Here is a 15,561-nt window from a genome sequence, read left to right on the forward strand (position 1 = left end):
GGCATCTTCATGGTATTGCTCTCTCGTCTCATCACATCGCGAATGAGCGGGAGGTTTCTGAAGATCAGACGATACCTCACAAGATCTCAGAGCGCAACTCGGCCTCTGAAGCCTGTTTACGTTCACACACGTCGGCACATAATTTAGAAGCCCTTGGATGGCTGATGAGAAGATGAACTCTCTTGACTCCACTTGATTGTGTTTGTGTTACTCTCTTTCACACTCTCTCAGTTTTTTTTTCTGATTCCATTCCTTGATCTTTGGACTGACCCCATCGCTGCCTCTTAGAGTGCTTTATTTGTAAGTCACTGTGATATGTGAGTCATAACGATTTCTTTGCGAGTCACTGAAATAAATACCTTGCCGCATGGGGAACAAAAATAAAAAATCTAAGTAAAATTTTCCACTTCATGGTGTCCTGGTTTATTTCTCTAATTACAAAGGAACCGCCACCTTCTCTCATGGTAAGCCATCCTGAGTTACTGCTTAACTATCAGCTGGTTTATCAGGAGGCCAGGTCGTTAACACAATTTGGAAACACCATAAGGCCAGTTTCACACTGCATGTTTTGTGTTCACACTGATGGTGTTTCTGCTCAGAGCTGTGGCTCTGTGCAGAAAACACAGTTATTTCTGGATCACTACATTGAGTATTTCTTTTGATAAGCCATAAATGGCTACCAGGAGTGGGCCAACTGTCACTATTACAAACTTAAGAACTGGGCAATCTAACAGGGGACCACATTTACATTTAAATGGTAAAGCATCTACATGGAACCCCAAAATGTAGCTATAGGCCCTGTCCACACGAACATGGGCATTTTCAAAACCGCAGATTTTTCTATGCGGTTAGTCCACACGTAAACGGAGTATCACTCAGGTCACTGAAATTGAACCTTTTTGAAAATTCCTGCCAGGATGAAGATTTTCAGAAACTCCGGTTGCAGTGTCGTCGTGTAGCCGGTGAAACCATAGATTTTAGCTTGTGATGTTGTAGTGCGCGGTTTTTTAAGGTTCTGATGGGCCCACATGACTTTGCGGCTAGGGTTATATTGCCACCTGTTGGTTTGGCATACTGTTGACAGAGCTTCATAGCATGTTTTTGCGTTTTCATGTGGACAAGATTTTTTTTTTTTTAAACAAAGGAGGAAAAACTTAAATTACTTATTATCATCTGGATTCAATCAGATTTACTGAATGGTAATGGTGATTCAAAAATGCTTTTATTGCCAGAAAAAGCCGGAAATGGGTTCTGATGGGCCCACATGACTTTGCGGCTAGGGTTATATTGCCACCTGTTGGTTTGGCATGCTGTTGACAGAGCTTCATAGCATGTTTTTGCGTTTTCATGTGGACAAGATTTTTTTTTTTAAACAAAGGAGGAAAAACTTAAATGACTTATTATCATCTGGATTCAGTCAGATTTACTGAATGGTAATGGTGATTCAAAAATGCTTTTATTGCCAGAAAAAGCCGGAAATTATAGATTATAAAGTCACACCACAAGATGTGTCACATTGGGAGAAAAAAAAATGTTGCGAAACAAAGAAAAACTTGTGGGAAACAATGTATCTTATTTTTATGTAAGAGGAGGCATGGACATGTTTAATCTGTACAAAGATTCTGTTATTCTTGTTTGCTTGAAGTTGCAAACTAGTAATTGTTGCCATATTATTTTATTTTTTTGTAATCATAAAGACACTGGTATAGTGTGAATAGTTTGCCATTTACTGCACTTTGTTATTGTTCTATTTATTTACCTTTAGTGACTAATGAACCAGAAGTCTTGGAAGTAGCTTACTTCTGCATTGAAATATGGTGAATAGTCACAATTTGAGATATAAAGTGGCATGCATCTGCTTTTTATGTTGAAGCAGAAACAGGCTTCCAAAAGAACTTGTATCAAGCTTGAAAGTTGTTCCTTTTTTCAAACAATAGGTTTACCGTTCACTTCATTATTTTATGTTGCTTCATAAAAGTCTAATGCAAAATACCATGTTGTTAAATATTTTTATTGTGCATACTCCGCCTATTTTGTGCCGAATTTAGCATGCCACACATGGCAAAAATAGGCTCAGCACCTAAACTCTGCGGTGTGAAACAGGCCTGACACCGTTTTACTGCTAAACCTACGAGATGAAGAGTTTGCCACCTCAAGACTTGCCATAAATGGCAACACTTTGATGTGAGCTCACGACAGTCCCATTGAAGTCAATGTTTGGCGTGTTGTTTCCTCACAAAGTCCAGCTAATAGTAGAGGAGGGGCAGGTAAGATGAGAGAGTGCCATCATAATAACAGCTCACATTTCTGCTGTTACAATTTCAGCAATTCAGGAACCAATGAGAAGCTAAGTCGTAGTTCTGCTCTCAATGGGGGAAACACACTGATCTGTATCACATCAGGAACTATAATTGGCACCTTAGAGGACTTGAATCAAAGGGCTTTGTCAAAGTGTTCTAAAATACATTCACTGGAAGCGATGTACGTGTTGAGTGTTATAATTCGACGATAGCCTTGTGGTTAGTGCGTTGACAAGTCACGTAACTGTGCTCACAGTGATCAGAGTTCAAATCCTGCCTCTTGGTCTTTTGCTGATTCCGCTCCACCCAATACTTTCCTGTCATCTCTCCACTGTACTCTCAAATTAAAAGGCACAAAAAGCCCATAAATGAAACTTTAAAAAAAAAAAGATTACTGGAGTATGTTTTACAAAAACATACTGTCAGTCTTTCTACTTTAAAGTGTTCCATTTAATTCCATGTGTTATTTTTCTTAACAGTGAGATTTACTAGCAATTTCTAAGTGTGTGGCAAAAAATACATCAGGTGGATGGAGAAAAAAAACACAACTGTCTGGAAGCAGAGTTGTAGAGTTTATTTTTGCCATTGTTGCCTAAAATAACTACATAAGTATTATGTGGATGTGATTCATAGGTCAAAAAAATCCTCCGAGTTCAACTCTATGTAACAAGTACTTGTACATGAGATGAAGATCATCTCTACTATTCTGTCTTGAGAACGACTGCGTACCCAACAGAAACACTCCAACACAACCAGTCACAATATAACACAAAACATCAGTTAAAATATGATTAAATATATTCTAAACAACAATATTATTTCATTGTCATCATGTGACATATTCAAGAGTTATATTCTGCTAAAAAGAGAAGAAAGGCTTTCATAATGTAAATGCGTCCCTTGTTGGTTTCTGGGAGAAAACCAGTGGATTTCTCTGGTACCTGTTTTACAGTGATGAATCTGGAGACAGAAAGAACAAAAGGTCAGTGGATGTTCTACTTTTTGCATTTCCTCACATCCTCTTTTTAAAAAATAGCCTTTGACATGAATCAGAATTACTGTCTTTAACTTCCACCTGGAAGCGTGTTTGTAAGTCGCGACTACTGCAAAGCAGCAATAGAACAAAAGCGGTTTGCTATAATTGAGGTGGCATCTGAAATTTTATGCATGCACTTCTCCCTCTCTGACTTGCATCTCAACAGAAACACACACACACACACACACACACACATAAAATGTACCGTGAATCCTTAGAGCAGCACACAGCCCTTCTTCTTGACCTTGGTGGGCTGTGGGCAGAGCACAGCACGAATGGCCTCATCAAACACTGTCTTCAGACCTCTCTGAGTGAGAGCAGAGCACTCCAGGTATTTTACTGCATCTGTTTGCACACAAACACACGCACACAGATCAGGTTTGTTAACAACACCTCCTTTCTCTCTATATATTATAAGCATAGTTTGTATGCATACTGAAGCATCTCTGATCCACTATGAGTGGGATATTTAGCACCAGATGTCTGGGTGCATTAGGTGTGCACAAATCTGTCATGTCTGAGCGTGTAGGAGGACTAGCCCATGTGTTCTCCCAAATGTTAGATCAAATCACACTGAGAACAAATTGCATTTAGCATCTAAATCTGTAGCCTGATATGTAGTGCTTTGTAATTTTGTGTATTTAAAGACTATGTGGTAATTATATGTTACAAAGAAACAGACAATAAACAGTGATTGCATTTGTCTTGTATCGTAAGCCTTATTTTTATCTCTTTTTTTTTTCTTTGAACAGATTTCCAATAGAACTTTTGCAGTTGGGAGTTCAAAAAGTGGAAAACAAATCTTTTTTATTTTTTGATGCCTTATATATAAATATATAACTCAAATAGAGAACTGTTCAAATGTTAAAGGTTAGTAAGAATTGTTGAATGTTTTTCAAAGTCTCTTATGCTCACCAAGGCTGTATTTATATGATCAAAAAACAGTAAAAAAAAGTAAAAATAGCAATACTGTTAAATATAATTGCAGTTATCTGTTTTAATATATTTGGTCACACTTTATTTTAAGGTCCAATTCTCACTACTAACAAACCATTAACCATGACTTTTGCCTCAGTAAACTCCTAATTATTGCTGATTAATATTTAGTAAGGTAGTTGTTAATTTTATGTATTGTGTAGGATTAGGGATGTAGAATATGGTCATACAGAATACTGAATGTGCTTTTTAAGTACTAATAAACAGCCAATATGCTAGTGATATGCATAATAATAAACAACTAGTTAATAGTGAGAACTGGTCCCTCTACTAAAGTGTAGTATTTTATATTTTAAAATGTAACAAAAAAAATTTTCAGCAGCCATTACTCCAGTCTTCAGTGTTTCATCATCCTTCAGCAAATAATTTTAATATGCTGATTTGCTGCTGAAGAAATATTTCTTACTGCAAATGATAAATAGAATGTTCAAAAGGACAGCATTGATTTGAAATAGAAATATTTTATAACAGTACAAATGGGTTTACTGTCACTTTTGATCCATTTAATGCATCCTTGCTGAATGAAAGTAATAATTTCTGACAAAAAAAAATCTTGACGGCAAACCAGTGATGTAAAAAGCTGCACTGCTGCTGCCTTACCAACTTCTTTGGCCAATGCAAGACCCTGTGGGTAAGTGATTGGAGCCAGTTTTTTCTCCTTCAGCTTCTCGATGGTCTCCTTCTCATCTCTCAAATCGAGCTTGGTGCCGACCAGAATAATTGGAGTGGAAGGGCAGTGGTGCCTCACCTCTGGGTACCACTAGAGGGAGCAGAGGAGCAGATCAAAACAGCTAATTCACATCTGTTTATAAGTACATCTTTAGACTCAGTGGTATTTTTCTTTGCCTGTCTGTTGTCAAATACACAGCCTACAAAGCTGTTCAAAGCTGATCTCTTCATGCAGTTGAGCTGTTACTGCTTGCTCCTTTCCACAACCAATCTCTATGCAAGTCTGTCCCTGCGTCTCAATGTTCATACTATCCATCCTAAATAGTATGCAATATTAGAATAAGTGTGTCCCAAACCATAGTATGTTGAAAAGAGTATGCCAAAAGTCCCCAGATGGCCTACTATTTCAGGTCGATTTTTGAAGTGTGAATCCGTGCACACTCTAATGGCTAAAATTGCCCACAATCCATTGCGCTTTGGCGAAGGATTCGGTCCAGAACTACAAACACGAATAAAACGCGTAAAAAAAAAACTTTTTCACACAATCAGCGGTTCGGTAGAGAGGTTTACAAAAAAGAGTTTGAGTTACTAATAATCAACATTTCACCTGGTAAAAAAATATTTATTTATTGTTATCCGTGTTATATTTCATCTGCAACAGTAATGTGAACTTTTATAAACATCCATTTGGTCGTTAACTTTTAAATGCATCATTATGCAGAAAATATGAGCAGAGTTAGACGCATGAAAAACCCGCGACTGACAGATCAACGAGCTACTTCTTTTCTCTCCAGTAGGGTAGGAAGTTAAATGAAATGAAATGTGGAGGATGTTAACTGTGACAAGATGATTGACAGGCCAGTTTACAGTGACAGGGTGCGTGTAACAGGTGCGACAGAGCGGTCCTTTAAAGACACAATTGTGTGATGTGATAGTCCCTGCGTTCCTTTCGGAAGGGCTCATCCCTATGCCCTAATCCCTTCAAAGGGTTTACCCTTCGGAGTGAGAGCTTTGAAGGGTGTAGGCGACCAAACAACTGTTTCTTGAAGTGCCCTTCTGCGCCATCATCCCATGCCAACACGGAGGCCCCGTCATCATACAAAGAATCTGCGCAAAGGATCATGGGAGCCCGAAGTGTCCATCAGTTGTACCCTTCGAAAACCTTCATTCCGAAGGGCCCATTGAAGTGGCCAGTTTCGAGCACTTCGGTTTGGAACGACTCTTCAATATGGCGGCCTTGATTGTTTTCACTCCGAAGTGCCCTTCGGAGGGCGATATATCCCGTTTGGAATGCACCGAGTATGTCCAAAAGCTTGCCTACTCTTCTACTATACACTCAAAAGTGTGTACTTTTTCTTCACCAAAAGAGTACATACTTTAAGGGCGTAATATAAGTAGGCACATTGACACGCAGCATGCCATTCATTTCAAATGAATACTACAATACACGCTAATGGACATGTTCAGTTTGTCATTTTTAAATGTGCCAAGGCCTTTTTATTGAAAAGATTTTTCCTCAGAAAAGCACTGACTGAATCATTGGTTAAAGCTCAGCACAAAAACAATGTCAGTGGTATCTCAGAAAGTGTGCAGACTATGTGAAATATGCAGCAAAAACAGTTTCTAACTTAGTCACTGCAGAGCAGATGAAAAAGCTTTATGAAAACTTATGGTGCACAAGGACTGCTGCACTTCTCAAGGCCTGGCCTCTGAATGCTGTCTTTAATCTGACAATCACAAACACCATTGTTTTCTTGCACAAAGCAACCCATGCAGTCACGTTGAGCAGACCTTGGGTGGACAAAGAGCATTGCTATAGTAAGCCTACAGTGTCCTTGCCATCCCAACAGACGCACAAGTTTTAAATATCGGCAAACACTCTCTAAAACAACAAAGCAGACATCCATTTATAAGTTAATACTGTCAATGATGTTTTGATCTCTGAAGAGCAATTTAGCACTACACTTATACTGTAGCTTTACAGATGGAGACAAACAAAACACAGACACTGCACTGTGAGCTAAACTACACACAATAAAATATCACTTTAAAGAAAGCAGTAAACAAACATATCCTTGATACTTCTATGACTCAGGGTCTAAATCTGGCACTAGCCTACATCAGTTCCCTTTCAGTCCTGCATTTGATCAACAGAGGCTCATCTATTAAGGCTTTTGCATGCAACTTAAATGTGTCTTTGTTTTTTTACTCTTCAAGCTTATTAATGAGAGACTTCAAAAGGGTTTCGAAACACAAAACGGTGGCCTTTGTTAGAAATCAGCACATCTGCAGTGGCATTTTTGATTGGCGGGCAGGTGGGTCGCTACTCAGCTTCCTAAGCCTCGCTTTCTAATCTAGTCAAAGCAAAGCATTATTGCAGCACCCCATTTTCAGGTACTATCAGCCCAGAAAGTGAGAAATGATATCTTCGCACTTAACATCTCCATGGCAGGTGATTGTTACCGAATGGATGCGTAAGCACAGGCCATATGACATCTTACAACCCCCAGTGCATGTATGTGCTTTCCTCCCCACTTTAAATAGATTTTAATTTGTCTCCTCAACCTCACACAATCTATCAAGACTAAATTTGCATATGGCCAATGTTACCATGGTTACTTCTCAGGAATATACTGTAGAAATAATAAAGAGAACGACCGGGAGGGTAGAAAAAGCAGAGTGGAAGAAGCTTCTGAAGGTCTTTGATTGGGAGTGAAAGCAAAAAGCATTAAGGAACCGGCGAGATGAGATTGCCATTGTTTGAACTTAATAAGAATTCAAAGGGCTGTTTGCATACTTGTTTATGCAAGCTCTGGTTTTAAGCAATGTAAATTGGACCGGATTAAGCCTCGAGTGGTTCTGGAATTATTGATATCACAAACAATTTGCTTTCCGTTCCATCTCAGGCACCTTAAACATGCTGCGGAGGCCTTGATAAGGTCTGGCATAATAACAACAACAACAACAACGCAGCAGAAAAGAATCTCTCGTTCTCTTTGCGCATTCATTTTATCTTTATTACTGAAAAGAAATCTAGGGCGGTACAGTATTACAAAGCTATCTTTCTGTTTGTGTTGGATCATCATGATTCCTTTTATCAACGTGAATCTCTTTTTGCTTCTTTGTCAATTGTCTTTGTACGTTCGCGGCTGCAGTTATGTTCTTGTGCTCTGACTAATGCAACTTTATATTACCAAGCTCAATTCAGCCTATATTCACAATACAATGTTTTGCTATCACTCTGTACAGGTATCACTTTGCAAAATGGTTCTTAAAACTGTTGTAAAGACCAGTTAGTTAATGCAAAAGCAATAAATAACAATAAACAACGCTCTTACATGTCAGTTTCTATATACTAATCATTTTTTTTAAGTTGTATAAATTAATAATAGTTAATCTATTGTGTATTATAAACAAACATAATTTAACAATGAACAATAACGTATTTATAAATTAACATTATTATAAATTTAAAAATGCAGCAAAATTGTTTAGATAATGCAGTAATTAATGTTAACAAATTGAATCTTATTGTAACGTTTTATATTTTTAATAAGTATGCATTTAAATAAGTGTGCAAATCTTTAAAAAAAAATTCCCTGCAAACACAAAATGATATATTTTGATGGCTGTTGGGGTCCAAAACAACACAGGACCCCACACTTTCATTTTAGTGAAAAAATAAAGAGAAATTTTTTTCTAAAAATTCGTTTATGTTCCACAGAAGAAAGTCATACGCGTTTGGAACGCCATGCTGGTGTGAAAATCAAGACAGATTTTTCAACTATGCCTTTAAGTTTAAGATAATTGCTGATTTTCTCCAGTCAAACTGCACTTTGATGTAAACACAGATCCTGGAATCAATAATCTTTTGCGACAGAGAGATGTCTATGTTTATCTCAACAATACTCTATTGATTTGAATAGAGAGAACAGGATTTTCTGAAGAAAAAAAAAAACTTTTAGCTTTCTAAAGAGAACATGTCCCTCACAAAGTATTTGAATTTTAATGTCAGGGATATTTTCTCTTCAAAAAAATATTTTTTATAACTTCTTACAAAGACATGCTTATCCATAGCATGCCAGGCTTCTTAACTAGCTAAACCAGGACTGCTGGTCTAAGCAGGATACACTACATTCCTTTGTTAGAATCCTGATGGCTTAAGGGAGCGAAGAGTAAGTACCGTATTAATACAAGATATCATCCCAGAATCAATCAATCCAGAGTCAAAGGTAAACTAACCAGCCTTCCTGAACCTATCTACATCACCTGAACCCTTGAGGACTGTACGGCACTCTTTTTGCCCCTAGGACACTGGATTATTTTCACTGCAGTCTCAGCAGAGAACCGTCATTTTCCCTTTTGGGATCACACTTGAAAATGCTCTCTGTCAGGGTGAAATAGAGGCAGTTTAAACATGCTAAATGTAACAGGACAAAAGTGGTGTGTATCGGTCAGGCACCTACAGTTGCATTAACGGAGAAGACGTCAAGGTCAGCCGAGCACTATTATTATACTCCCTTAGGGGGGTTTGTGAGTGTGAGGTAGATAAATAACTTACTAAATAGAGTCTCTACTGAATGAACCTTTTGGCTGGCTGGAAAACATACAGGTAAAGATGATGCTTCCTGAGCACAAACCCCTTTCCTTTCAAAACAGCTATACTGATGGAACTCAGCCTTCATTTGTGAATGTCTGAATTCTCACAAAGCGGAAACTTTTTTTTTTTTTATAGCGGCTGATGTTGACATCATGCCCACTTTATCTCTATATGAATATGAACGTTTGTAATCAAGGTCAGCAAATGCATCATGGATTAATGCACAGTGGCATCTAGTGTCCAGTCCAATGCAGAGCAAGTGTTTAAGGGCATGCATGAAGGTATGTGTACATGTGGGAATGTTGTAAGCATGCATAAAACGTCAGCGTGTTATTGTGCATGTGAATGTTGTTGATTGCTACTGGATTTTGTCTGTAGGCTGATGCTGGTGTGACCGTGCTTGTATTCTATTAAGACCAATACTAAACCACCCATAAGGACTCACCTTGGCTCTGACGTTTTCAAATGATGCTGGGCTCACCAGAGAGAAACAGATGAGAAACACATCCTGCAAAATACCATCAGAGGGCATTCATTTTGACGGATGAACTTAAAGGGTTACTTCACCCCAAAAATTTTTTGTCATTAATTACTCACCCTCATGTCGTTTCAAACCCGACACAACCTGTTCCAAATGAGAATACTTTTTGTACGCAAAGAAAACAAAAATAACGACTTTATTCAACAATTCGTCTCCTCCGCGTCACCGTAGCGCCATTTTGGAGAGAATCCACTGAACTGCGTATGCTGTGAACCACACGGATACGTTTTCTACGTTTATTTACGCTTTGATTTGAACGAAAACAGCGTATCCGTGTGACGCAGCTGACCAGTGTTGGGCAGTAACGCTTTACTTAGTAAGGCGTTACTGTAATTTGATCACTTTTTTAGTAACAGAGTAATTTAACGCGTTATCATAGTATATATATATATATATAAAACGCGTCAAACGCGTTATATATAAACGCGTCAAAATAGTAATTTGAGTATAGTTACAAGACGAGGTCTCTACGTTACTGCCGCATTACATTGCTGACAGAATGCAGTGTTTTATAATCTAGAGATTGTAAATAGGATGTAGAACACGCAACTGTGGAGTGATTACTTTTAAAAGGAGTAATCAGTAATCAGTAATTTGATTACATTTTCAGAGTAACTTGCCCAACACTGCAGCTGACACAGAACAGCATACGCTGTTTACGTCCAGCAGATATTCTCCAAAATGGTGCTACAGGGTAATGCGGAGGAGACGAATTGTTGAATAAAGTCGTTATTTTTGTTTTCTTTGCGTACAAAAAGTATTCTCGTAGCTTCGTAAAATTACGGTTGAACCCTTGATGTCACAAGGATTATTTTACCGATCTGCTTGCTACGTTTCTGGATGTTGATGGTGGTAATTTCATTGCTGTCTATAATATCTTAAATATCTTAATTTGTGTTCCGAAGATGAACGGAGGTCTTACGGGTTTGGAACGATATGAGGGTGAGTAATTAATGACAGAATTTTAATTTTGCGGTGGAGTAGCCCTTTAATACATGTTACTGTTTAAAAGTTTGTCAGTAAGATTTTTGTCAAAAAAAAAATTTCAGCAAGGATTCAATTCAATTGATTAAGTGACAGTAAAGACATTTATAATGCTACAAAATCAATAATAAATGCATGTTCTTTTGAATTTTCTATTCATTAAAGAATCCTGAAAAAATGTATCATAGTTTCCATAAAAATATTAAGTAGCAAAACTTTAAAATGCACAACCAGAAATGTTTCTTGAACACCAAATCAGCATGTTGAAATTATTTCAGAAGGACCATGTGACACTGAAGACAGGAGTAATTGGTGCTGATAGTTCAGCTTTGCCATCACAGGAATACATTACATTTTAAAATACATTAAAAGAGAAAACAGTTATTTTAAATTGTATTAATATTTTACAATATTACTATTTTAATTTATTTTTGATGAAAAAATGCTGCCTGGGTAAGAGTGAGACTTCTTTTAAAAATATTTAAAAATTTTACCAACCACAAAGTTTAAAATCTGTCACTGGAAATTTTTTTTTTTATTGATCACCGTTTTAAATCATTAAGGGGACGTGTCCCACTAAATGTTTATGGTGGATTGTACCGTCTGAGGGTAGGACAGTGGCCGCAGTCTGTCGTAGTCTTCCTGTCCAGCTGTATCCCAAAGGCCCAGGTTGACTGGTTTGCTATCCACCATAACATTTGCTGAGTAGTTATCAAACCTGAGTGAAAACACCCAACCCACACAATCTCTCAACATTTCGGCATGAATGTCAAGTAAAAATATAAACATTTTAAATGGTTGTGGTACTCACACTGTGGGAATGTACTCCCCAGGGAAAGCATTGGTAGTGTAGCTGATGAGAAGACAGGTCTTTCCCACAGCTCTGAAAAATAAAATACATATATATTGATGGAAATCAGACTTCATAATGTACTTTCAGCAAAACACATGCTGCTAAAATTACTTCAAAGAATGTAAGGTATCTGTAACTGTCTTCCAATAAGAAGAACAGGTGTAGGCTACTTCCATAGTGAATTCACACATTTGTTCTCAAACACAAAGAACATTGTATGTGGTCATATTTCAAGAGCATTTAAATCCTAACCGCATACAGCAATACCATACATGAAAGGAGGGATTCTGTATTCACTTTGTCTGTACTATTGCTTTTCATTGCTCAAAGCTAGACTACCTCAGGACCGGTTCACACAGAACGAGTTTTTGCATGCCACTGTGCGGCTTTTTAATTGTACATAAACATATGCTAGACGGGTGTTCTTTACATATGCGCGGCATTCGCTTGTTCAGTGTCTCACTCATAAGCACAGCGTTGTTGAAGAATTTCAACTTTTGACACTGGCTCTGCTGTCAGCAGTGTTGGGTATTTACTAATTACTAGTTACAGAAATAATATTGCTTTTTGCAGTAACTAGTATTGTACCTAATTACTAATAAGATTTCAGTAATAATATTACAGTTACCATCCATAAAACAGCTAGTTACTTAGTTACTTTCAATGCCTCAACCCCTACTGATTTAAAGACAACAATCCAATAATTCCTAGATTTATTTTCATAATTTTCACAACTTCCACAGGCACATGAAGTCACAGGTGCAGCAGACATATGGAATATGAAAAAGCTTACATTCAGCAGATGGAAATATTGCCATTACATTGATTTTGTCAGAAGAAAAGATGATCTGAACATGCCATGTGAAGTTGTGGCATTACTTTACTCTGGCATTACATGGCTTGCCCACCCAAATCTTTTTAGAGAATGAAACATTTTCTTATGAATTTATGATTTATTTTGATAAAATGCATCATGGAATATAATCGTATATAGGAAAAACAGAAATTATTGCTACAATTAGCTTCAAGCTACACATGACAATTAATGAGATTAATACAGTACAACACTTTTACTTAAATGTTACTATTAATCACCACTGAGTGTTTGTAATAACTTCTGACTGCGATCCAATGTGGATTGTGGTCAAATGATGAGGCAGAAACATCATGTTACATTTTAGAAGAATTGTATGGGGAAGATATGCAATTTACGTGGGGCGTGAAAGAAAAGTAATGTAACTAGTAGTGTAACTAATTACGGTTGCCAGAAGGTAATAAGTAAAGTAATAATACTACTTTTGAAAGGAGTAACTAGTAATGAGTAATATATTACATTTTTTGAGTAACTAGCCCAAAACTGGCAGTCAGTTTCAAAACACTGGACCAATCAGAAAAAGGCTAGGGCAGGGCAAGCATTGGATCGCCTCATTGATAATTCAAACATAGCGATCTCATGTGCACGGTAACCGATGTCAGTCCGATTTTGATATTTTGTCGCAATATCTATTAAAATCAGGGCAAAAATCGTGTAGTGCAGGGGTGCAAAATTCACTTCCAAGAGGGCCACAGCCAGGCAGATCAACCCTGGTCCAACACACATACCATGTAGTTTTCAAATAAACCTGATGGACTTCATCAGCTGGATCAGATTCGTTTAAATGAAGTTCCAAACATAGGTTCAGGATTAGCCTAATCATTCAGTCCTGTCAATCAGCATTACGAGGCTATATAAGTAACAGTCATTGTACCATTCTAGTGACTATTCTTCCAGCATCCCTCCACCTCCCCATCTCCTCCTCTATTTCTGCTATTCTTCCTCTCTGTCGAGGATGGCAAGCCAAGTTCGTTTATCATTAACTATTAAGACTGGATGGGCAGGTGAACTCGTAAATTAGGGTTGAAGCTAAACTCTGCAGGGCTGTGGCCCTCCAAGAACTGGGTGTATGTTTACATGACAACAACATACTAAAAACACAAAAGATTTTTCTTTGTGTTTTTTTTTTGCAGACAGAAGACAATGTTGTCTACACACTCTCAGTTCACATGGATCCGCAAAAAGACTTAAAATGCTGTATTATGCATGCCAGGTCAGTAGTTGGTGATGTCAGTTTTCACAAATTCACATTTTCATAGTTTACACAGGTATAGTCTCAGCCTTAGACGTCACACCCACAGACCGTTGGCTAAACGTCTGATGCATATGGCACACAAAAGTGGAAACACTTCAGGAGTTTCGAAGTCGTCATCGGATTGGTTGAATTATACAGGATTTCCGGGAGACATGCATGTCACGTTCTTTAACGTTCCGCCTGGAAACAAAGATGCCGTGACGCCAAACCCCCTCACGAAAGAAGAAAGCCGTCGTGTTTACAACTGTGAAGACTAGCGCTTATCATGATCAACTAAATGCTGGATTCTCAAAAGTATGTGAAAAATTTTAAGTTCGTGGCATAGAATCTTTAAAATACGTCCGAGAGTTTTACACACCGGTCTGTTATTTGTGGAGACATTTCCACGCCCCGAAACGTGACGATGAATGAAACGAACTGTGATTGGTTGTTTTACATGTCGGTTAAACGGCCTCATGGGTGGGCCTTGGCCAATGAAAGCTGCCATGGATTCCAGACCTTCAGCCGTCAGTCTGAAGATCTGGCTACGCGAGACTAATGCAGGTATAAACAGTATCGTTTTGAAAACTTGTGCTTTGAAACCTGTTTTCAAAAGTTTTCATTTTTAGGCACTCAAAATTTCATTGTCATGTAAATGAATAGACAAAAAATGCATAACAAGTTTTCTGTTTTTAGTTGAAAATGGTGTCGTGCAAATGCCCCCTGAGTTGTGCACCCCTGTTGCAGTGTCTGTGTGGTATAACTGGTTAAATATCTAAAGCTGCGATATAAGTGTGAAATATGTCTTAACTGGAACTGCCGTCTGCGACGACAGTCACGATTGCTGTGAAAAGAACAGAAATCTGAAGACATGGTGGCATTAGCTGTTATCAGAATGATAAGTATTTAATTTACCCATTTTTGTCTTTTAGTAGCCTTCATTTCTGCTGCTTGGCTATTTCATTTTTTAAACGGCCCCTTACTTATGTATTTCACTCCTGTAATTGTGTAAAAATATGTTCCTTTTTTCTTTTGTGCATCCCCTTTTATGGGTTTTAATGTATTACCAACAACAGAAAATTTCCCTCTGGAGGGGAAAAAAAAGAAAGAATGGCATATACTCAGAAATCCTTTCATTTAACTAGAAGTAAAAAAAAAAAAAAAAACTGCTGTCACACTCAGATTCAGTGATTGTGACGCCACATGCAGTGCTGTGACAGCAGACTGGGGAGCAACTAGGGTTGGGTACCGTTCACATTTTAACCGGTACGGTACCTTTTTTCGGTACTTTACTCTCTGTGTAATTACAAAAACATTTATTTCAGTGAAAAAATAAGTCCCAAAGTCTCAATTTCAACATTTTGAACAATAGGGCCCTACAAACTTTTTCTCTTTTTTCCCCAGAATTTCTTGTTTTAATTTTTCTGAAAATCAAATGAAGGCATTAAACATTTATTTTAAATCAAATGAAAAT

General features: G+C 37.7%; 1 protein-coding gene across 1 annotated transcript in view; it reads right to left on the reverse strand.

Annotated features, from left to right (window-relative positions):
* Positions 1–2,853: 2,853 nt before the first annotated feature.
* The window catches only part of LOC107551172 (ras-related C3 botulinum toxin substrate 2-like), a 20,590-nt gene continuing 7,882 nt past the window's right edge, over positions 2,854–15,561 (reverse strand). The window contains exons 2-7 of the mRNA XM_016232697.1: positions 11,938–12,009; positions 11,727–11,844; positions 10,047–10,109; positions 4,933–5,092; positions 3,542–3,681; positions 2,854–3,260 (exon numbers count right to left, since the gene is read on the reverse strand). Coding sequence (XP_016088183.1) covers positions 3,551–3,681; positions 4,933–5,092; positions 10,047–10,109; positions 11,727–11,844; positions 11,938–12,009 — 544 coding nt within the window. The 3' untranslated portion in view covers positions 2,854–3,260; positions 3,542–3,550. The remainder of the gene's footprint in view (positions 3,261–3,541; positions 3,682–4,932; positions 5,093–10,046; positions 10,110–11,726; positions 11,845–11,937; positions 12,010–15,561) is intronic.

Source organism: Sinocyclocheilus grahami, unplaced genomic scaffold (assembly GCF_001515645.1).
Source record: "Sinocyclocheilus grahami isolate Dianchi unplaced genomic scaffold, SAMN03320097.WGS_v1.1 scaffold416.1, whole genome shotgun sequence".
NCBI classification, from domain to species: Eukaryota; Metazoa; Chordata; class Actinopteri; order Cypriniformes; family Cyprinidae; genus Sinocyclocheilus; species Sinocyclocheilus grahami.